At 46.5% G+C, this 23724-nt stretch overlaps 1 protein-coding gene across 4 annotated transcripts in view; it reads left to right on the top strand.

Moving 5' to 3' along the window:
• The window catches only part of MAP3K14 (mitogen-activated protein kinase kinase kinase 14), a 29737-nt gene extending 6849 nt beyond the window's left edge, over positions 1-22888 (top strand). For 3 of the 4 annotated variants that reach the window (XM_037886840.2, XM_037886841.2, XM_037886842.2), the window contains exons 2-16: positions 1660-1932; positions 2824-2893; positions 5162-5372; positions 5515-6123; positions 7141-7278; positions 10044-10173; positions 10952-11083; positions 11510-11614; positions 13151-13314; positions 13734-13884; positions 14581-14931; positions 16235-16341; positions 16695-16839; positions 17353-17453; positions 18313-22888. In XM_037886840.2, the coding sequence (XP_037742768.1) occupies positions 1680-1932; positions 2824-2893; positions 5162-5372; positions 5515-6123; positions 7141-7278; positions 10044-10173; positions 10952-11083; positions 11510-11614; positions 13151-13314; positions 13734-13884; positions 14581-14931; positions 16235-16341; positions 16695-16839; positions 17353-17453; positions 18313-18477 (2832 nt within the window). In that variant the 5' untranslated portion in view covers positions 1660-1679 and the 3' untranslated portion in view covers positions 18478-22888. Of the gene's footprint in view, positions 1-1659; positions 1933-2823; positions 2894-3038; positions 3086-5161; positions 5373-5514; positions 6124-7140; positions 7279-10043; positions 10174-10951; positions 11084-11509; positions 11615-13150; positions 13315-13733; positions 13885-14580; positions 14932-16234; positions 16342-16694; positions 16840-17352; positions 17454-18312 lie in introns of those variants that run through there. The other variant, XM_037886844.1, reaches the window with a different exon arrangement.
• The last annotated feature ends 836 nt before the right edge of the window (positions 22889-23724 follow it).

A 23724-nucleotide genomic window follows, 5' to 3' on the forward strand; every position in this document is an offset into this window, starting at 1 on the left:
TACACTAGCTACATGGGATTTCTATTAAGACTGGTATTTCTCCTTTTTAATTTACACACAAAATTAGTCTTCCTTGCACTGACCTGAATGTCAGTATATCTGTGTGATTCCCTTCCATTTCAAGGGAACCAAGAGGTCGTGATGGTTCAGTCTCCCTAAATGTATTTAACAAAACTGAGGTGCAGTTTTTGGGAATGATACTCATGTATTTTTTTTTGGGAGGTAGGGTTCAAAGATCTCTCTGGGTCTTGTGGGGGTGAGGGGAAGGCAAGGAGAGAGTCTGAGGTAAGTTTATTGCAAATTAGGAGAGTGTGAATTCAAGAATAGCTCTGAACTTGTCTACTAGGTCACTGGTGGTTTGAGTCAGTCATTTGGCAGGCTGACTCTGCTGCTCCGGGAGATTAGTTCACAGCACTTGGACTTGAAATAATTTCTGTAGGGAAGAGGCAGAGGGGAGTTAGTGTAGTGAGAAGGATTCTGTCACCAGCACATCTTTCTCACAGCAGCTGTTCTGTGTTCAATTAGCCTCTGAATGTGGTCGTTGTTGACTTATCTTGTCTACCTGCCAGGCTGTGAGGTGGCTTATTTGCTAACCACACAAGCATGTGCACTTGAGTCCAAACAATTCATTTCTTTCTTAAGGTGGCCCTGTAGGCACTGATCCTGAGAGGTGCTAAGCACCCTCAGTGCTCCTTCGAAGATCATACCTGTAGTCGCCAGGGGCATGTTTAGATTAAGTTCTGTTACCCCAGGCAGTGACCAGCAAAATCAGAGTCTGAGCACTGTGATACTCAATAAGCTGATGAACATGCACTTGGAATAGTCCTGTTTCTGCTTTTACTGGTTTTATTCAAACATCACTTTTTCCTGTCTTACATTTTGTGGAGGGGGGGAGCATGGGACTTATAATATTCATCTGTCTACACTTACTATAAGAATTTGAATTTTCACAAGCTGTTTAATAAAAGAAGCAGTTGCTTTAAGATCTCGCTTTTACTGGTGGATGGATTGGAATGAGGAAATGACTCATGACAGGCAAGGAATAGCTAGAGCATACTTTCCTCTTTTTAACACACACAACCCAACAAACTCAAACTCCGTCCACCTCTAAAACAAACAAACCAACCACCCTTAACACACAAACTGTAAGAAAAAAATTCGAAGATGGTAGCCAGTGCAGGGGAGAGAACAGCCAGGAATACTACTTGACCATTTCAAAGGTACAGGTTGTAAGGGAATGTGCAGAGAATATGGAAGCTGCAGATCCACCTGATAAATCATTCAGGAAACAGAGTGGATTTGAGTGATCATTCCCTCTTTAAAAGGATGGGGCTTTTAAATAATTATGCTTGATTACTTTTTGTAGTTAGGCCACATGAATATGAGATGAAGGAAAAATCTTCAGTCTTAACCTAGATTTTAGATCTCATCTTATGTCTCTGACCTAGTGGTAAGAGCAGGGAAGTGGGACCCAGGATGCCAGAGTTCTGTTCACAGCTCCCAGGTAGTTCTGTGTGACCTGGGGGAACATATGGTGCCACCAAAATCTAAGCTATCCCTTGCTTCATGTGGATGTTCAAACTTAATTGTTGAGACTCTTGAATAAAAAAATCTACAGAAGGATAAAATATTATAACAAGGGTTTTTTTTTTTATGCAGTGTCTTTGTGAACCTATGAAATGGCCGTGATGGAAATTGCATGCCAAGGAGCTCCTGACCCCACCATCGGGCACCAGAAGGAGCTTTCTGCTAATAAAGGACTGAGTGAAACAGTGAGTGAGAAGCAGAGCAGTGTTTGCAAAGTAGAAGATTCAGAGAAAGTTGCCTTCCACAGTCAATGGAAGATCCTGAAAGATGTGATCACCAAAGGAACAGCAAAAGAAGAGACAGAAGGGGGTTCTGCATCCATTTCTATCATCGCCCAGGCTGAATGTGAGTTGCACAGCTTTTTGTTGAGGGGAGTAGGTAGTGCAGTGGGGTATTTCACTAGCTTTGCATCTCTGGAGAGCTGGGTTCACATCTGTCTTTGTGATTGTAGGCAAGGTGAATTTGGTGATCGTTTTCCAGTTCCCATTTAGCCAGGTCACCAGACCTTTGACTATTTTGGCAGTCTCTGCTGAATAAAGACCAAGTAATAGAATAGCAGGGTGGTTAAGGCTATGACTAAGGGGTATTCTCAGAGCTGCATAAGGTTGCTCCTGCAGCAGCACCTACCCACATTGTAGTCCCAAGCCAGGGGCATTGGTCCCTGATTTTATGACCAGCAATGAACATTCTATGGCAGTAAGTTCTGAGTTTCTTGAAAATTCCAGAAGATGCAAGGGGAGGAAAGAACTGGAGGGAAGATTCCTAGTGTTTGGGGAGTGTTTGATCTCAGAAAAAATACCATAGCTCTTCATGATATGTCATAACTAGGGATCCTAGTGTTCCATGATGAACCCACCCGCCAAATTCTTCAATTTAAAAAAAACAAATCTGTGTGGGGGTGGGTTTTTTGCGATTTAAAACAAAATCTGTCAGCAGGAACCCTGATGCCCAGGGCTGTCAGCATTAATTCCCCATATTCCTGTGTGCACACTGGTGGCACAGAGTTCTACTATAATGTTTTTATTTTTTTCACAAAATGTAAAAATACAAATTCTGTGTGTTCCTGTGGTAAACTGATTTATAAGATCCCTGGTCATGACCAATATGGTGACTTTCCTGGATTACGGTTTGATTCAGCAAGATGTTGCCACTGTCTCCTTGTTCAGACACTTGCTGCCATCAGTGGAAACTATGTAATATTTAAGCTTTATGATGATCTTGTTTTCTCTCATACAGGTGAGAACAGCCAGGAGTTCAGCCCCACCTTTTCAGAAAGGCCTTTCATAGCTGATAGTAAACGTTACAGGTGAGAGGCCTTTAAAAATAGTTATATATCCATGTAGTATTTACTGGTCTCACATCACTCTACTTCAGTGGTGCCCCTTTGTATACTGCTACAGTTTATTTAAAGAAACTCTGTTTAGAATTGATGAACTCTTTTTTTTCCTAAGGAGTGTGGGGAACTTGCAACACTTTTTAACCCAGGTAACTTTCCCAGGTAACTTTCTCTCTTTACGTTTGCATCACATCCTGTCCTGTGACATGCTGCCCCACAAAGCATGTTGAGGGCTGTGTGTTTAGTTGTCTTGCAGTCATCCTTGTTCATCCCTAGGACCTTGATTCTTTCCCAGTGAACATTTACACACAATCACCCTGAGGGTGGCAGCTGAAAGACCCTTTTAGTTTAGGTCCATGGGTTGGAGGAAGAAAGTTCATGCTAAGGGACATATCTTTTCAGTCTTCTCTAACTGAAGAATGTCTCTTCAGCCAGGTTCATGCATTCTTCCCCATGTCTTCCTCTGGAAAGCAGTGGGAGGCTGGATTGGCTGGTGGGGGCAATGATAACACAAGGAGCAGGTCTGCGTCCTGTTCCGTGGAAACAGCAGGAAGAGCAAGGTGGGCGGAGAAGGACCCACACCTATAAGTCTGGTGTTGCAGGACTCTGTAGCAGTGCCAGTAATCCAGAGGGGAAAAGAAAAGAGGAAGGGTGGCAGAGAAAGGCAGGAGAGGGTAATAGAAGGGCAGGGAGCAGCAGCCACAGGAGGGGGAAATGGAACTTTGGGGCCCTTCTGCCTTGGCTGGGATGAGGAGCAGCAGTGGCTTGATGGGGAGCTTGGAAGCCGAGTTCAGTGCTGATGGTGTCGGCGAAAGGGGTTGTTGCTCTGGAGTAAGATGGTGGGGCTTAGTTACCTGTGGCCAATCAGGCATAAGCTTCCTCATTTTCAGCAAGTGCCCAGCTTCCTCTTAGTCCTGCAAAACAAGTTCCAGTCTGGATTGCTTTGGTATGGGCTTAAGGGCACCACAGACCAGATGAAAGCTTCCAGGGGAGTGGATCTGATTCATAGAATATCAGGGTTGGAAGGGACCTCAGGAGGTCTTCCAGTCCAACCCCCTGCTCAAAGCAGGACCAATCCCCAACTCAATCATCCCAGCCAGGGCTTTGTCAAGCCTGACCTTAAAAATATACAGGTCTGTATGCTTGACACTTCTGTTTTATACCCACTGCTGCCTTACCTTCCGCTAGAACGGTAAATGTTTTCCTCTATGCCAGCAACCTTTGAAAAAGTGCAAATTGTGCTGTCACATAATTTTAATCCCTTAAGTGTGTAAGAAGTACAATGAAACATGTACAATGCTTAGTGCTACCATCTTGTCATGAGCTTAGCACCCACAACTCGGCTGCTAAACCAGCTAAATGTGCAGTGATAGAGACTTCTGGGAATGATTGAAAAAGCTGTGAAAAACTCGACAGGTACTGCATAAAGAGTAATAAGGGCAGGTGGCTACACTGCTTGGACCAATACATGGTACTTAACATCTAAAACTGGAAGTTCTTTGTGAGGAGCAGTCTCACATCTTCTCCTGGCACTGCTGTTTCTAGGGAACAGGACAAAGACCTGTTAAATGAAAACAAACAACTTCTGGTGGCCAGTGACTAATGAATGACTAATAAAGTAAATATTTGTCTTCTGAAAGATAAATCTATGGGTGGTGCTGGTTTGCATAGCTATGCTTTCCTAGTAAAACTATCTTAGTTTTACAGTAGCAGTCATCACAGACTAGAGGTTTTTGGCTTAGATTTTGACTACTCTGTTAAACAATTGGTCCAGATCCTTTCTTTAACTCTAAATTTGCTTTTTAAAATGTAAGTAAAGATCTTTGTTCTAAGCACTTACAGGTTTCTTTTAATTGATTAAATAAGAGAAATTGTGAACTTAATAATTAAACATTCATGCAATACACAGCTAGTCTGTGCCAATAACACAACTGGGCAATGATTTTTACTGCCAGTGGCTCCAATAGTCTCCCCTCCAGGGCCTTGCCAATCTGTACTTTCCAAAATACATTGACGATGTCTTCTAGTGGGCCCAGTGCTGTCTACCTTCTTTCATGATATCTTTTTCCTGTGTAATGCCAAATATGCTGCTGCATTTGTAACTTTTCCTACTGAGAAAGCAATACTGGTAATGTCCATTCCTGTCTAGTTTTGTTTTATTGGCAGTGATCAGCCCGGGAAGATGTGCGCCTGTTGTTTGTCATATTAAAATGTGTCCTTTGCTTTTCTTGTTGGTAGCCGGTCAGACAGTCTTGATCAAATCCCCAACAATGTGGCCCATGCTACAGAAGGGAAAATGGCACCAGCCTTCTGGAGGTCAAGGCATCATGGTAAAGGCAGGAAGAAACGTCGCAAGAAAAGATCCAGGGTCAGAATACAAACACTGGCCTCTGCTAAGCAAGGGCCCAGAACTCCAGAACAGGAAAGTTGTACACCGATCCCAGTCCAGGTGAGACACACAAGCTCAGCCTCATGGGTTGGGAGGGAAAATCATAGGAGTAATATAATTCTTTGATGGTGATTGGTTTGAATTTTGAGACTGGATTTTATTGTTAGAGTTCCTGTCTAACTCTCTTCCTCTTGTGTTACAGGAGGATGAAACTCACCAAAACACACTCTTCAGTAACAGCTCCTGTTTTTCAGAACCTTGCAAGGACTCAATTTGTGATCAGATACCATTTGAGAAACCTAGAAAAGTTCTGCTCGCAGGCAAACTCCATTCGCTAAGGAACCTGCACAGACCAGAACTGCACAAGTTGATAAGTCCAGTACAGTGCCTGAACCATGTTTGGAAGCTACACTGTCAGGGTGACTTTGTGCCTCAGCCAGAGACCCTCCATCCCTTCCCTTACAACAGATTGCCCCCTTGCTTCCCCGTTCTGGACAGTCCTCTTTGTGCCATGAAACACAATCCTCTGGAGACTTATCTCCTTGATGATCGGGCCTGTGCGAATGGTGAGCGTCACTTGTCTGGCCTAAGCTTAGAACACAGCTTCCCAAAATGTGTCAGCCAGTCCATGGAAACCAACTTGGACAAACTTTCTGTGGAAGAATATTTGGTGGATGCTCTTAAGGGGAGTGTGAGTCTCGGTGAGCCGCAGAATTTAGCCAGCCTGGCCAAGACGTGGAGAGGAGGTGGTCTGGATTTGAAGGAGCCATTTCGAGAGACAGATGACAATGAGGGGGTGCTGCTTACTGAGGTGATACTTACGGCCTAGTACTTGGGCTGACATGGTGGCAGGCAGTGTGTCCATCTCTGTTTTAGTAGGACTGTGAATTTACATATCTAAATGCCTCTTAGTGATGTAGGGAAAAGACTCCCGTAGAGTTAACTCATAAAGATTGAGTCATATCTGTAGTGGTGTAAATTCTACTGTAGTGTGCGCGTGAATTTAAGCAGTACTCTAACTCGTGCAGTCTGCAATGTCCTTCATAGTTCACGTGGCTTAAAATGCCTCAGTGAGAGCCATCAAGAGCTCAGTTTAGTGGGTGTTTATAGTAGGAAGAGGTTTGGCGCATAGCCAGTCTTCAAAGATTTCCTTTGTTTAATTTTTCAGTGGTAAAAGGGCCATATGGATGAATAGGTCATAAGCTTTTATTTTCCATATGCAATTTGCAATTTATTTTGAATCCAGTGGTCAGAGGGTTGATAAGTTGCACCTGCGAGACTTTTTTTCCCTTGCACCTGCAAACCCCGCTTTTGTTCCATGTACCAACAAGCTGGGTGATTACACAGCTAAATACCCATTGCATAGGCAGGGCTTCCTGGGGCAACGGAAGCACATGTAAATCGTGCAGACACAAAATATCCACCTGCTTCTACTTCTGGATCTTGTCGCACTAGCTGTTACAGCAATGTCCAGTGCGTGCATTGCATTGCTCAGCCTGTGGAAAGAACAGCCTTTAAAAGATGGGCTAGTTATTTAGAAATCTTTAGGCATCCAGGGGATAGCTCATTTTCTCTTTAGGATGGAGGGATAGTCATTTGGATCCCAGAGACCCAACCAGTGACCCAAGAAATCTAGATGGAGCAGGAGGGGAGGGCTTGTTAAAGGCAAGAATTGAAAATCCCAGCCCAGAGTTACTTCTGAGTGATTCTGGGACCCTTAACTCTTCTAGTTTCTTTTGAAAAATCCCAGCTCTGTCTTAGATTTGACACAGCTGATTGGCAGCCATGTTCCTGCATACTTGCTTCATCTTGTCTTTACTTTACTTAGAAACTAAAGCCGGTGGACTATGAATACCGAGAAGAGGTTCACTGGACCAAGTGCCATGACTCTCTGGGCGTTGGCTCTTTTGGGGAAGTGTACAAAATAGAGGACAAACAGACTGGATTTCAGTGTGCTGCCAAAAAGGTAACTTAAGAAAACAAAGGAAAGCTTGATATGTCCAATAAAAGAAGGCACAAAGAAAGTAAAAGCTGGGTCTGTTTTCATTCCAACTCCCAAGGACTATAGGTATCTCTCTCTCATGAGAGTCCGTGCTATTGAGGCTGTGCATCCAAGGGCATACTGCAAAGCATTGTATGGAAACACCAAACAAACTTTTGTCTGTGTGATAAGGTAGGGAGCCTGTATTTCAGTGATCAGTTCTAGTCCTTCTTTATCGAGTGAGGCACACTTGTTACTGTGAGCTGAGAGATTACTGTGGACTCTGGGTAATCTTTAAGACCAGAAGTATGTTTTTAGCTGCTGCATGAATCTAACTGTATTCTTAAAATGTGTCCAAAAGCAAAGAGCAAAAGGTTAGGTGCGCCTTCCTATATTGGATGAATGTATACTGGAAAAAAAATTGTGGCTGCATATACCCTAATATGGGGTTAATTTTAAGGCTTTTTCTTGGCATTATCATTTGCATATTACGTTTGAACAATGCTTGTAAAGTGTAGTGAATTTGTATTATAGGCTCTGCAAAGGAACTATACTTTTCCAGGATCCTACGTGGTCCAGCTTGTTTTAGATATTGTACAGTAAACAAAGTCAGATGTTTTCATGAAACGATGCATATAGAACTTGGGAATTTCTTTGAAGATTTGTCTTAGCTATGCCCCCACCTTTATAGGTAATTATATTAATACAAATTACATTCTCTCATAATCTCACTACATAGTCCTCTGGGTATCAGAGTGCATGTGCTTTCTGGTGGCTGTTAATACTTTTCCCCTTATATTACTCTAGTCAAGAGTGTGGGAGGTAACTGACTTTTAGAAAGTTTGGGTTCAGAATCCTTTTGAGTATGTATTTTCACTTATAGAAAAACAGATTTTTTTAAAAGCTATAAATAAAACCATCTCAACTTGACTGATTACCTGGTGGAAACAAACAAGCAAAAATATAATTAACCAAGTTGGAAAAAAAAATACATCTGATCTCTTCTCACATGTTTCACTTGTGAGCTGTGCAGGAGAGAGTTAAAACAAACCAGAAAATGTTGCAATACTAAAATTTCCTGTGATACCTAAAAAAGAAAAGGAGGACTTGTGGCACCTTAGAGACTAACAAATTTATTTGAGCTTAAGCTTTTGTGAGCTACAGCTCACTTCATCCGATGAAGCTCACGAAAGCTTATGCTCAAATAAATTTGTTAGTCTCTAAGGTACCACAAGTACTCCTTTTCTTTTTGCAGATACAGACTAACACGGCTGCTACTCTGAAACCCGTGATACCTCGTACATCTAAAAAAATACACACAATGACATATGGCCACTATGTGAGCAAGTTATGCTAATGTCATAATGTACAAAATCTCGTCATTTGGGTTAATTATCCACCTGGCAAACACATGCACTCAGATAATTTTGCAATAGGATTGTCCAGTACAGGGTAAATTTTGAAAAAGCCTGTCACCTTTGAAATTGTTACTCGCAGGCTTCAGAAGGCAGCTGTGTACATGAAAGGATGGGTTTCTGACAGGTTGCATTTCTTCATCGTCAAAAACAGGTGGATTTTAACCAGCAGTTAAGAAATATGAAGATCCAAGTTCTGACACTTTAAAGTTACTAATATGGAAATGAGGTGCAATGCCTGGCTTGCCTGAAATTAATACCACCTCTGTTTTTACGGGACTTGAGCTACCTACCCATGTCTTATCAAATTGGATATCGGCAGCTGGCTTTTAAATTCTTGAGATTAAACCAAACTAGCTATGGCTGGACCATTGACAACAATGAAACATGATGCATCCTTTTCCCACCAGTATCCAAATGAGTCATGGTTTCCTTCTAGTCTTCAGCAGTGTCTAGTTTTGTGTTTTTTTTGGCCTACTGATGTGAATCAACTTTCTGCTTAGTTTTTCTTGTGTAGCATAGCTACTGCCTAAAGAGGTGACAGATAGAGCAGATTACTGTACATGGGCATATAAAGAGAACTTGAAATCTAATCTCTTTCAAAAAAATTGCTTACAAGTTATTCTGGGTGCTATACCTCCCCTGGTTTTTCCCATCCTTTGTGGCTTTTACAATCACATTTTCCTGGCATTTATAAAAATGTTTTCTTCCTGTTGTATGAAAGACAAGCACAAACAGGGACACTGACTACACTGTGTGCTATCAAATGTACAGAGCAAATTGAAAAGTGAGATTAGAGGAAAATTTCCTGTCCGTTTTGAGCAATGTTGTGGGCTAGATAAAAGTTCAGACCGAAGTGTGTGTGAAGTTGCCAGTTTCCTTTTTAAACCAAATCAGCTCTAGTTATGTCTTGTCTTCCTTCCAAAATGTTATTCACTCAGCTATAATCTGGAGACCAAGGGGAGGAGGCATTTTGGGGAGAGGGCACTGAAGCCTGAGCTGTTTTCTGGCCATTTTTCAAATGCTGTGTAGCTTTGAGTGTTAGGGATTCTTGTAGTGCACTTCTTGTTCAAAAGTGTCTGCTCCAAAACACCGAGTACTGTCTCTTGTACTCTGTTGCTAAAGTCCAGTTGGCTCTGGCTGTGGAACAGAAAGGTAATCTGTTCTAGTGCACAGAGAGTACGTATGCTCAGAATTTTGAGTGGTGCTGTCCCACGTGTGGAGGGAAGAGCTGCATTTCCAAAGGAATCCTTTAAGGGAAGGGTGTTGTACAGACCTAACTGAGCTGTTGGAATCAGTCATCGTGACTCCAGTTTTTCTTCTTTGCTTCTCCAGGTGCAAGTCGAACACTTTCGTGCAGAGGAGTTGACGACATGTGCTGGAGTGACAAGTCCCAAAGTTGTCCCTTTGTATGGAGCCGTGAAGGAAGGTCCTTGGGTTACTATCTTCATGGAGCTAATGGAGGGTAAGAAAGATGGAAGCACCTTTGTAACTATCAAACGAAGTAGGCATTGATGTCCTCGTCTCTCTCTCTCTCCTCCTCTCTTCCCCCCTCCCCCACCCAGGCCACAATTTTAAATGTTTTTATCCCTTTGGTGGTATTCTGGATTTTCATTGGAGTTAACTTCTTGTGGGAGGGGTGGTGGCAGGTCAACACCACTAGTGCATAGAAATGAACATCTATTTTGAGTGATCCTCTCACTTCTGGATTTATATTTTTAAAACTAGAAAGCCAACAAAATTCCTCCAAGCCTCGAACTAAAGCAAGCACCTGTCTGCTTTGACACTACAGTGTTTGCTATTGAGACCGAAGTTGTGAAATGAATCTCTGATCTCATGTAATATACTTGTGTGGAGCGAGGAGTATGTGTTGAACCTGGTACTTCCCTTGCACACAGCTCCTCTTCTCAACCAGGGGCAACAGAAAGCGCAGCCTCTTCAGGGATCAGTGGATGACCAGCAGGGGCTGGATGGGGTTGGTCCTGTCAGATTGATGATTGGTTGCTATGAGGCCATTGAGTTATGTGAGACCGAAGTAAGGGACTTTGAAAAATGGAGGTTACTTGGACAGCAAGAACTCTGGGAATAAATAACAGGAACTTTCCCATTCGTGGGAGACAAATGTCACCCCTCTGATCTTATGGCTATCTCTGGCCCTAGCAGAAGGGGAGGAATGTTGATGCTCCTGAGGAATACTGGACAGATATAAGACTGAAATGTGTGCACTCTGAATTCTCTCATAGGTGGCTCACTAGGCCAGCTGATTAAACAAAGTGGCTACTTGCCAGAGGATAGAGCCCTCCATTACCTGGGTCAAGCATTAGAGGGTCTGGAGTATCTTCATGCTCACCACATTCTGCATGGAGATGTCAAAGGTAGGGTTCCATGTAAAACACCCTATTACTCTTCTTCCTCTTAACATCTGACAGAACAGGCTCTTACTAATTCCAGATGGCTGCTGGGTGGCTCAGTGGGTTAGTGCACTAGCTTTTCAGGCTCTACATTCCGTCATGAGTGGTGAGTATAGTAAGCTCCACTTATTCCTCTCTACCACTCAGTTTGGCATGACTTTGCTTGGGGACGCCCAACTCTGGAGTAGAGAGGACTCTGCAGGTCAGAATTGGCAGACTCATGCATGGCATTATGTCTTCCTCTAGCTGCTGGTATTTGCTTACTTTTGTGAGCATGAGAAGTGTCCTAGGTTTGCGCTCAACAAGGACTTTGGCTCCTGGCTTTGGCTTCTTTTGCATATGGCAGACTTCAATGAATAGGACATTGATTTTAAGCCTTTTCACTGGCAGCGGACAACGTGCTTTTATCCAGTGATGGAAGCCGGGCTCTCCTCTGTGACTTCGGCCACTCTGCTCGCCTTCATCCCGATGGCTTGGGGAAGTGCTTGGTGACAGGTAAGGTTCTGCCATGGTTCCATATTGTCCCTTTTGGGACCAAGTTGCCTTGTAAGCTATAGCTCTGTATGAAAGTTTTGGGCACCTGTGGGCTGCATTTGGCTCCTGGGATCACCTTTTGACTACTCCTTAGTGCAGGGGTCGGCAACCTTTCAGAAGTGGTGTGCTGAGTCTTCATTTATTCACTTTAAGGTTTCGCATGCCGGTGATACATTTTAACGTTTTTTAGAAGGTCTCTCTCTAAGTCTGTATATTGTATAACTAAACTATTATTGTATGTAAAGTAAACAAGGTTTTCAAAATGTTTAAGAAGCTTCATTTAAAATTAAATTAAAATGCTGATCTTACGCTGCCAGCCTGGGGTTCCATTCACCTAGGCCGGCAGCCAGGACCCCAGCTGGCGAGGGGCTGGCAGCCAGAACCCCAGACCAGCAGCGGGCTGAGCAGGGCTAGCGGCTGGGACCCCAGACTGGCAGTGGGCTGAGCAGCTCAGCCCACTGCCGGTCTGGGGTTCCATCCGCCGGCTCCTGCTGGCCAGGGCCCCTGTCAGCCTGCTGCTGGTCTGGGATCCCGGCCCTGTCCACATAGTGTCTACCTTCCTTCTCCCTGGTTCTAGCCCATTTTTTTTTTTTCTCTCTCTCTGCATTGAGCTGAGGGTGGGAGCGCACTGAGCACAGGGCGGGGGGTGAAGGAACAGGCTGGGGGTTGGGGTGTAGGGTCTGGCCAGGAGCTAGAATGAGGAAGGGGGCTCAGGGTTGGGGCAGGAGGTTTGGGTGTGGAGTGCTTACTTGAGCAGCTCCCATTTGGTGCAAGGGGTGCAGGTGGGAATGTGGGGGGAGGGGCATGCAGGAGCTCCCATTTGGTGCTCAGGGTGGGGGTGGGAATGTGAGGGGTGCAAGAGTCAGGGCATAGGGTGTGGGGGGGCTGGGTATGTGGGGGGGGGTGCAGGGGTCAGGGCTGGGGGTGTGGGCATGGGGGTGTTACAGCCTCCTGCCCAGAGCGGCTCACGGCAGGGGGCTGGAGGGGATATGCCCTGATTCCACTCCCCCCTTCCCCAAGGCCCTGTCCCCACCTCTTCTCCGTCTCCTCCCTGGAGCAGCTCCGCTTCTCCCCCCTCCCTTGCTGATTGATCATCAGCAGGGAGGGAGAGGAGGAGGAGGAGGAACCTAGCATGCTGGGAGAAGAAGCGGGGGGAGCTCACCTGCCCTGCAGCAGCAGCCGGCAGGACCAAGCTTCTTCACCCTGCCCCGGCAGGGGAGGGGCCATTGGTGGTGGAGAAGAGCGGAGCAGGGCGGGCAGGATTTTTAATGGTACACTGCTGCCTGCCGGGGTCCCGACCTGGGTTCGGCAGCAGGCTGAGCTGGGTTCGGCAGCAGGTTGAGGTGGGCCGGTGGCTGAGACCCGGCAGGCAGCAGTGTGCCGCTAAAAATGGGCTCGCGTGCCGTCTTTGGCACACGTGCCATAGGTTACCGACCCTGCCTTAGAGTTTGCCATCAGACCTGCTCAGTACGCACTGAGTTTCACTTGTGTCCCTAGGATGCTACATGCCTGGCACAGAGACGCACATGGCTCCAGAGGTAGTAATGGGAAAACGCTGTGACTCAAAGGTGGATGTCTGGAGCAGCTGCTGCATGATGCTGCACATGCTCAATGGGTGTCATCCTTGGACCCGGTATTACAACCACCCTCTTTGCTTAAAGGTGAGTGATCCACAGTACACCGTGCCAGAAATCCAGAGTGACAGACTAACTCTGATTATATCCAGCAAGCTGGTGTGAGCTACAGGGAAGAAGTCTGAAAGGTGCAAATAGGGAACTAGCAGGTGGTAGGGATCTTAATTTGGGAGCAGCTTACTTATGTTACTTGTTGGCCCTATTTTGTTCATGCACACTAGCTGCTTCCTGTTTCTCCTCTGCTCATCATTGAGGTGCACGTTCTTAACTACTTGTAGAATGAATTGTTACCAGGCCTCTGATCCTGATTCCACACTTCTTAAGCCAAGAGACAGTTAAGTGGTGGATGTGGCCAACATAGGGGAGAACTTGTCCCTTTTGGAAGCAGACTGGACTGTTCGTTCATTGAGTTTAACCTCTTTCCCTTCCTGTTTTATGTGATACAGATAGTCAAAGAGCCACCTCCTTTGAGGGAAATCCCACCTTCCTGTAACCGTTCCACTGTTGAGATCATTAAAGCCGGGCTAGAGAAGGAGCCACTTAAAAGAGCTTCTGCAGCTGAGTTGAAGACTAAGGCTGACATAGCTCTGCAGGAGGGTAAGAATGTCCTGCTTCTAAGGTCCTGCTCATTTATTACTAACTACAACGGGTAAGAAACCAGCCACATCTGAAACATGCTGCTTGTGATGCAAAGACTTTCCCAGATGCAAGTACTGTACAAAATGACCCCTGTTGGTGCTGTAATGTATGTGTTGCCTTGCTGCTCCTCATGTGTACACAAAACACTTACATCCCCTGGGGTTGGATGGGGCCTGTAGATGACCCTGTTCATATAAATCACCAGGAAAGGAGCCCTGATGAGTTCAAAGTCCAGATAGCAATATTTTAAGCACTAGCATGCACTCTTGCATCCCTCTTCATTGTTGGAAGCAGATGTTGTGCTCTCTGTGAGGCTAATGTTAGCATGAGCCAAGGCTGTGGTAGGCAACCCGAGAGCCCCATGTCTCTCCCACTATCCAACGGCAAACAGCTAGTGTTTAGTATACAGCAAATCTGAAAATAGTGTCCCATCCCTAAATAAAACCTATCCATATGCTAATGTTCCTTCTTTGAGACTATCTCATAGATTTCCCCCAGAGAGTTTGTAATATGCGAGGAACTGATTTACGGGGAAGTTATAGGCTTCATCTTTTGAAGCCCTTGGGTATTCCACAGCAAGATACAGTGCTGCCTGCTGTAGAAGCATGCTACATCTCTCTGTATAACAGTCCTATATTTGTCTTTGTTTTGTAGTGGGAGATGTGAAGAACCCCTGGAAAGAATACAGAGAACCTAGACACTTATCTTTGGATGAAAAAAACAATCTGCATGCCTCCCTGTCCCCAACAGTCAGCCTGATTTCTGAGACTTTGGCTAGCCCTGGGTCCGCATTCAAAGCTCCTTGCCTATCCCAAAGCCTGCAGCCACCATCTCTGGAGCTGACAGAGAAGACTGAGGTAACCCCTTGGAATCTGTGCAAGGAGTTACCTAGGATCTGTGATCCACTCTCCCCCTCCTCCCTGGCTCCTGTCCCCACCAAGAGCAGCAGCTCCTCAGAACGGGCAACAACTATCTCGGAACAGGAGCTTCAGCAGCTGGAAATAGGTAACATGGAGACTAGCTCTCTACTCTGTTAAGAGCTTGGTATGTGATAATGCAGCTACTGTTTTCTGGTTTTTTCTCTTTGGTGCCCAGAAATGGTTTTGTTTTTCACTTTTCCAAGAAAAGGGAAAACGCCTCATGTCTTAACCTCCCCTCCCCCCAAATTATCAAGATGAGTGGTTCTCAGTCAGTAGCATGTGCATCAGAACCAGTGGTGTGGGATTCTGAGACTGACGCTTCTAGGTTTCCCTGCCCTTCCTTAATGAAGGGCTGTAGTGCCTTGCCCCTTTTCAGCCCCATTCAGTTGCAGAGCCTAAACTCTATAGAAAATTTGCATATGCTGCAGATAGTGTGGGCTCTAACTTGTGGGAGACCTTTTGGCTGCATCAAACCATCTTGTTATGCTGGATGAAGCATAATTGATAGGAGCTGTGAAAAACTGACTAGTGCAGCTAAGATCTGTCTGGTAAGCTTCCTGGAGAAGTAAATGTGGGAAGTATATCTCTGTGTCTAGCAGCCAAGCAGCTTGATTTCCAGTGTCTTGGAAAGTGCAGCAGGAGCACTGGTCAAGTTTTAGTCCTTTCCATTGGCCAGAATAGCACTAATATGCTCTCTCCTGATGTAGACAGGCATCTTCTTTCACTTAATGAATGATGTGGAAAGCTGCAGGAATAGTATGTGAATGAATAATCCGAAGTCCTTAAATATAACACAATCTTGGCAAATTCCTGTCAGATGCAGTAGGGCAGTATTACTGCAGAATGCTCCTCTAGTAGATAAGGAAATTCTGTTTTGAGATTTGCTTGATACCACAAAGTGGGGATTAGCATTTGCGGGGCCCTGTGCTCAGATCATTAGCCCAGTCTTCCTGCAACTTCGAGCTCTGGATACTCTCCAGGCAGGGGATTACAGGGACTAGGGCCTGTTTTAAATTCTAGCTTGGCTAAGAGTTCTCTAGACACACAACAGGAGGATCCAGAGTGGGTGGCTATCTTGTGATCAGAGTACTGAGTTGGGAGTGCTGGGTGCCATTCCTGGCTCTTGGCTTGGCAAGTGATGTGTAAATCACTTTCCTGCTCTGTGCCTCAGTCTCCCCCCCCCCCCCGCCGTTTACAGTGGGCACAATAGTACCTACCTCACAGGGAAGCTGAGGGTAATGTGATATTTGTAAAGAGCTTTGCGTTTCTTTAGTATCCTTCATTCAGGGTTTAAAGTATTAATTACAGCAAAAGGGAGAGGGGTTGGGGAGGCGTGGGATCAGAACAATTGATAATCTCTCTCCATTTCCTCTCCCTTTTGCTTTTAGAGTTGTTTTTGAACAGCCTGTCGCAGCCGTACTCTCTGGAGGAGCAGGAGCAAATGCTCTCGTGTCTCAGCATTGACAGCCCGCTCATGTCTGATGCCAGCGAGAAGGTGAACAAACAGATCCCAGCAGTGGTTGCTGTGTGGTTATGAGAGGCATCTGCCTTCTGATGTAAAATGGGAGGTCCAGCGTCACCAGCAGTGGAGACGTGGCAGTACGGCCCCTGGCAGATGTGCTGCCTTTCCCATTACCTCTGGGTCAATCTGTGGGTGGCCTAGGGACTGTTCTGTGGAGGGGATTCTCCCTTCTTTGGACACAGGAAGGTGGGTGCTAGTGAAATGTTCTTCAGCGCGCTCGCACTGTGGTTTAATAGTAACAATCCTGCGGTGCTGTACTGACGGATCGCATGGCCCTTGTATATGCAGCGTCGGGAAGTGAGCTGTATGCATGGTTACTTTTTCAGAACTCTCTGAAGGCCTCTCAGAGCCTGAGGGACACAATGAGCTCTGGGGTTCACTCCTGGAACAGTCAGACCGATGGACAGAGCTTCAGCTGGAACAACCTGCTGTATCGCAGTCGGCACACAGACACCCCCAGCTATTTTAATGGTGAGTCAATTTGGGTCTCCAAATCTGGACACAGCTACCCCATATCTTGGTGCAGGGGTGGGGAGGGGGGTGGTTCAGTAGCCACTGTGCATGGGAGTAGCTGTTTTGTTTTTTTTTCCCCAAGTTTTCTCTCCCCATTGGTACAAAGGAACCATCCCTGGGAGGTGGGAGAGGGTCTTGTTAAGTCTGTGACCCTTCATTTGGTGAAAAGCCCAGGAGCTTCAGAGAGGCTGTGCCCGCAGCTCCTGGTGAGTTCATGGGGTGCTCAGGCCCTTGAAGAGTAAGGCAGCCAGAGGAAAACTGCTGACTGCATGGCTTCAAGGGGTGCAGCTCTGTGCCTCGTACGCATTTGCAGTGCCTCTGGGCTCTTGGACCAGCGCACATGAGCCCCTTAGTGGCAAACCCTGTACCTCAGGCTCCTACCAGGGCATTGGACGCTGACTGATCTCCGTTGGAACAAGAGACTGTAACTCCACCAAGCCTGCAGGAGGAGTAAATGACTCTCTGTTTCAGGAGTGAAAATCCAGATCCAGTTGCTAAGTGGAGAAAATCTTCATATCCGAGAGTTCCACAGGACCAAGGTGGGGGACATTGCTACTGGGATAAGCCGCCAGGTGAGGAGCCAGCCGAGTGCTGTGACTCAGATGGTGGCGGCTGGGCCGTCACGTGCTGGTCAAAGGTGGGCTACTGCTGGAGGGCAGGTGGTGGTGGCTTGGGGGTTAATGGGCTAGTCCACTTACACACCCTCTTGACTGACTTGTTGTATTTTTTAGACAATGTTGAGAGATGGTTGAGTTGTTCAAACTTCTGGGGCTCCTTCTTTCTGACTAGAAACGTTACTGGTTTTCTAGGGAAATTAGAATACTGCTTGCATAGAAGAGGCATGTAGTGAATGTCAGCTAGAGAAAATGGCTGTGCATCGTTTTATAATGGCCCTGAGGGCGTGTTGTCAGCTTCCAGTGTAAATACTGGGCTGCCTTGGCTGGAGACTGCAAGGTGTAAGGGAAGGGCAGTTACCAGTGTCGCAGGATTGTGAGGCTCAGTTGATCTTAAAATGCTTTGACCTTCTCAGAATGAAGAGGCTGTAGAAGTGTAAAGGATTTGTATTATTGGAGTATACTCCTTTGGGATAAGCCATTCACTTAAGAATCACGAAGCAAAGAGGTCCAGCTAAAGAGAGAAGGGCACAGGAGCCTAAACTAACCCAGCCATCCCAGTTAATGAACAGCCAGCAGTAGGCACTAAACGTCTGTGGGAATCCAGCTGCAGGAGAAATACCATCTCGATTTGGCTTCTGAAATAGTCAATCACCAGGGGAGAATTAGGACATGATCCTTGCCAAGCATAAACCTCCTTTCTCCTTGCACTTTTCGTTAATCAGAATGCTGTTAGCCAGCTAGAGTATTCCTGTCATGCACTGAATTAGACTTTGATTGCCAAGTGCCACAAAGCTTTGTTTGCTCTGGTTCACAGATACCGGCCTCTGCTTTCAGCCTTGTTACAAAGGAAGGTCAACCTGTTCGCTATGACATGGAGGTTCCTGACTCTGGTATAGAACTGCAGTGCACCCTTGCTCCTGACTGCAGTTTCGGTTGGACCTGGAGAGTCAAGCATGGTCAGCTGGAGAATAGACCATAAGGCTTTTGGTCTTGGAGGTCACTTCCTTATGTTGAAGCATGGAATTACAGAAGCCCACAACCAACTTTGCTTGATAAGCATCCAATGCAGCTATTGATGTTTCCTACTGAACTAGGATTCAGGGTTCAGCTATTCCCTGCTTTAGTGCATCAACTCCTTGCCTTGCAGAGACTGAATCCAGACCAAGCAGCAGTCTCTTGCGCGAGGGCTGTGAACATGCTGAGATTGAATGCAGCAGAGAGGAACAGGATTGTACTGCTGCACATCGGCACTTTCCAGGAGAATGCTGGGGAAGGGGCTGGCCACCCCGATTGCTCAGAACTCCGACATGAAGTCCGTAGAATTCGAACTCTAGAGGAAGGAAGATGGGGATCTTGAGTATAGTAGGATGGTGGATGAGGAGGTGGCAAACTCCTTTCTTGGTGAAGGAAAAATTCTGTTTCTGTAGGTTTTGAATAGCATCACTGCCTTAAGATTAGAGCAGTGAGGAAAATAGAAGCTGTAACTGGCTGGGTTTAAGGGTTATAATCAAATCATTGTATTCCCTGTTTCCCTTCCCAGCAGCACTCTGTTTTTTGAGGTTGCAGCTTCTGATCAGAAAAGGATTAGGGCCACTCTCCAGAAGGGCTTTCCTTTCACCTCTGATTTCAACAACCCCTCTTTTTAGTTCTGGTCCACAGACATCTTGCATTATCCCACTCTTTCATTATTGTAAACAATATGTATCAAAGAAGGGAATACATGGTCAGGAGGCTTGAGAGTTGAACTCCTGGGTTCTGTTCCCAGCTTTGCCATTGATGTGCTGTGCCTTGACTAACCTTTTTGAGAGTCAGTTTGCCATACGATAGAGAGAATACAGGTGGGAGGAATGGCAACTAGATTTAACCCCTATGGAGCATGTCAAGGTCAATGAACTATGTAAGTCCTCTGTTAGAGCCATGGCTAAGAGTACTGTAAGGAAGCAACTATCATTATCCCCATTTTACAGATCAGAAATCTGAGGCAAGATCAAAGTGACTTGGCCAAAACCACACTCTGAATGCATGGCAGAGCTGGGACTAGAACCCATGGTTCCTGACTAGCGAGTGCTTTGTCCACAGAACATGTTGCAAATTATAGTGAAACTTGCAAGTAATGCTGGGCTAAAGTACAGTTCTCCTCCGCCTTTATTAGAAGATGCAAGCACATTAAGCCTCTAATCTTCAATGGTCCCTTGCATGGTTAATGTTTCCGGCTGTATTATATGATCAAAAATCCTGAATCAGAAAATCAAAGCTCTTGCAAACGTGAATTCCAAGATAAGAGTGGAACTTTACAAGCAAAGAGGTTATTCTTGAGCAGCAGTGTAGTGATATTTCTATACCTGTTTAATCCCAAAATACTTCAACTATACAGCGTATATATCTACTGTAGCTGAAATGCAGCCAGCTCTGGCATCTAGCAGTAACCGGCTAGAAAATAAAACCTGGCATTTCTACCAAGCGGAGAGACTTGAGTTCCATTACACTTCTTCTCAAAAAAAGTGTCATGGGAATTCAACTTTTTAAATTTTGATGGAGAGCCTCCATGACTTCTGTTTTCAGAAGCCATAAAGTACATTGAACTGTTCTGCTACCTTGGAGTGAAAGGCTGAATTAGCATTGCCGGGGTTGGAATCTCTTTCCACAGAGCTGAGGAATTCCAAACCCTAATGCTTTGTCAACTGCAGCAAATTCATTGGCAGTGGGGACTTTGGTTCCTGTCTCTGCTCCTGGGGCGCAGGATTTTCTTTGTCCTCTATCAAGAAAACCGTGGCATTATAGTCAACAGCTGATGGTGTGTTGCTGTGACATAACTACTGGATATCCCCAGTATATGTCTCCCCCTTATCCATTGTTTCGCATATCCGTCGCTCCTCAATAGGGGAACGTGTTCCAATTCACGTTGGTCCTGATCTGAATATCCATCGTTTGCAACTTACAGTACAGTACTGCAACCAATGGATATGTGGATTGGGACCGATGTAAAGGGAACGTGTTCCCCTATTGATGAGTGCCAGATATGGGACAGAGATGAGTAGCCATGGGTGGGCCACCACCCCCCCATTTAACATCCAGGCCCATCCTGCCAGTCCCAGCTCTGCTCCCACCCCAGCACTTGAGCCAAGCCCCCAACCCAGGTGGGTGTGCACATTTTTCCAGGAGCCCCTGGCCAGAGCGTCTGTGCCTTCCCCCCACCCCCACCCCCTCCTGGGCTGGCTGGAGAGGGGAGAGAAGCGGACAGATCGCTCCTACCCCTCTGTCCCCAGTCATTGCCCACCCACCCAAGTGTCCCCTCCTGCCTATGCCAGTGCTGTACCAGTAGGTCCCCAGTATCTGTCATCTTGGGATCCGCTGCCCTTTTCAAGAACGCAACCCCAACATAAACCAGAGACCCGCTGTATTGCCTGTCACCCCAAAGGTTGCTCATGCATGCCCATTTTTGTCACGGAAGCCACTGATTCCATGACCTCCATGACTTCTGCATGGCTGGTGCGCCTGGCCCGGGAGCTGCCTGAGCAGCTTGGGTTGCCCCTGGGCCAGGCACACGGGCCGCTGCTGGGGCAATCTCAGGCCCCCGGTCCCCCAGCAGCAGGAGTTTGGGGGAAGGGCTCTCCGGAAGGGCGACAGCAACTCCCCTCCCTCATCTCCATATGCTGCCTCCACCCGCAGACCCATGGGAGCTGCAGAACCCAGGCCTTGGGGCAGAGCAGGGTCAGCATGTGGAGCCAAGAGCTGGGGTCACCACTTCCCAGGAGCTGGTTAGGGAGCCTACCCCCCCCGCCCCCACAGTGCCCTCCTGAGCTGTGCTTCCCTTCATCCACACCCATTTTAGTCAGGGGTATATAGTAAAAGTCATGGACAGGTTATGGGTTGTGAATTTTTGTTTACTGCCCGTGACCTTCCCATGAGTTTTAATAAAAATATCCATGACTCAAACATAGCCTTACTCATGCCCTCTGTTCCGTCACTTAGTCCTGGTCTACACTAGGGAGGGATCGATCTAAGTTATGCAACTTCAGCTATGTGAATAGCGTAGCTGAAGTCGATTTACTTAGATCTACTTACCACGGTGTCTTCGCTGCAGTAAGTCAACGGCTGACGCTCTTCTGTCGACTCCACCCGTGCCTCTTGCCCTGGTGGGGTACGGGAGTTGACGGGAGAGCGCTCGGCAGTTGATTTATTGCATCTAGACTAGACGTGATAGATCAACCCCTGCTGGGTCAATCACTGCCCATCGATCCAGTGGGTAATGTAGACAAGCCCTTAGAGTCTCATTCTGGTATCTGAGGGGACACTACATAATTTTACCAGTTTCTCCTTAGTAACTTCCACCTTTTTAACCTTTTGGTATCAAACTCTGCTAAACACTAGAGCAAAATGCAGCAGCCCTCAGTGTTAGGAGAGTGAGCGCTACATTTTACTTATAGCATTAATGCTGCCCTTTTTATGCTGGGAACTTATCTGAATGATGAGTAAAAGTGTAAACATTTGTGAATCCAGGTATGCAGGATGTGTATATCCTCCTGTGCTTTGGCACACCAGCATTAGCCAGTATCTTTACCCCATGTATCTCGTCCTCCTTAAATCCGATGCTGTCCTCTTCATTGTAGCTTCATATCACTGTGATCCAGCTTCCATGTGACAGATGCCCATTGTCAGCTGAGCAGGCCCTCGTGTCCACTATCTCCAGCTGACAGGGACAAGGCTGACTTTCATTACTGGTACCACAAGCCAATCGCTTTTCCTTACTGTCCTTGAAGTGTGGATCTGCTCTGTAAACTGACTTCATAAGGTGCCTCAGGGCACCATGTTTCAACAATTCCAGATCAAATTTACCTTGCAAGTAAGAGACGGCTTTCCAGCTCAGACGCCACCGGCCCTGACTCTTGTTGCCAATGACAATCTGCTGGTGCAACTTGGTGAAATAGTCTGTTGCTGCTGGAGCCAGATGAGATTCCAGGTCCCTCCCCTGCAGCTGGATGGCTCTGCAGTGCTAACAGGAGTACAACGTGGGGGACAGCTCTTGTCGCTGGAATCAGCAGATCTGGCTGAACATGCCCGAGTACGAAGGTGCTCCTTGCTATTACCTGTGCACTGTCCCGTGGAGAACCCCAGTTTAGGGAAATAGAGGAGGAAGGAAAAGCAAGAGTGGTGGCATGCACCGCTCTCTCCTGGAAGGGTCAGGGCAAAACTATGCCCCTGAAAACAAAACAAGAAGCAGCTGTTAGGTGCGATGGGTGCTACTTCTAGGGGTGGAAGCTGCCCTGTTTTCCATAGGCTTGAACAATTTGTACACGGATGACACTTTACAAAACTGACTTCTTAAAAAAACATAAATTTAGATGCAGGTTGACCTGTCCATGAAAAGAATAAAGCTCTTTGGTCCAGAGGCTGTGCCCAAGTGGCATTGTCTGGTTTTGTGTCTGTTGTGATACTGTGTAACTGGATTTGTCGGGTTCCTTTAGCTCTGCTGCTGCAGTGTCAGTGGGTTCTTGCGGGACATCACCTGACTGGGTTACAGAGAAGTGGCTTTCAAACAGCTCCACCCCCTTCCCCATTCCACCAGTCGCCCTGCTAATCCATTTCAGGAAGGGAAGTTCTTGGGAGGGGGAAAATGGGCCTCTAATTGCAAACCTATCCATTTAATTAGTCCTAAGCTTAAAACTAGCCCAAAGACCCTAGCACCTGTTTGGTTCATCTCTGCTACAGCCCTAGCCTAGATTCCAGGTTAGTCAAGCATTCTAGTATTCCTTGGTGAGTAACATCTTCCCGTGGGAGGTGTCTGCTGAGAGGGCTCTGGAGGGGAGTGATGGGAGGAGGAGGAGGGGAAACCTAGGCTGGGAATCTTGGAAAAATGCCCTGGCAGGGAGGTGGAGTCTAGGTGTGGAATTGGGGAAAGCCCTGTGCTTGAGATGTCTGAAAGTAACCATACTGTGGGGATGGTCCTCCTCTGACATGGAGGGGCAAGGTGAGCTTTGGGATGTGGTCTGATTTGGGCACCTGCAGCAGCCTTCCCAGGGCTGAGAAACTGCATCACTTGGAGCCTCTCCCTGACCCGAGCCAGCCCTTGAAACCCAGGTTATTTGTTCTGCTCCAGCCTGGCCTTTCCCCTTCAAGAGCCATGCTCTAGGCTGCGGGACAGCAGCAGGCCGAGTCACCAAAGCAAAGACTCCGACCATCAGGGTATGAGGCTTTTTAAAATACACAGGGATAACCTGGGCTGTCT

Source organism: Chelonia mydas, chromosome 27 (genome assembly GCF_015237465.2).
Source record: "Chelonia mydas isolate rCheMyd1 chromosome 27, rCheMyd1.pri.v2, whole genome shotgun sequence".
Taxonomy (NCBI): domain Eukaryota; kingdom Metazoa; phylum Chordata; order Testudines; family Cheloniidae; genus Chelonia; species Chelonia mydas.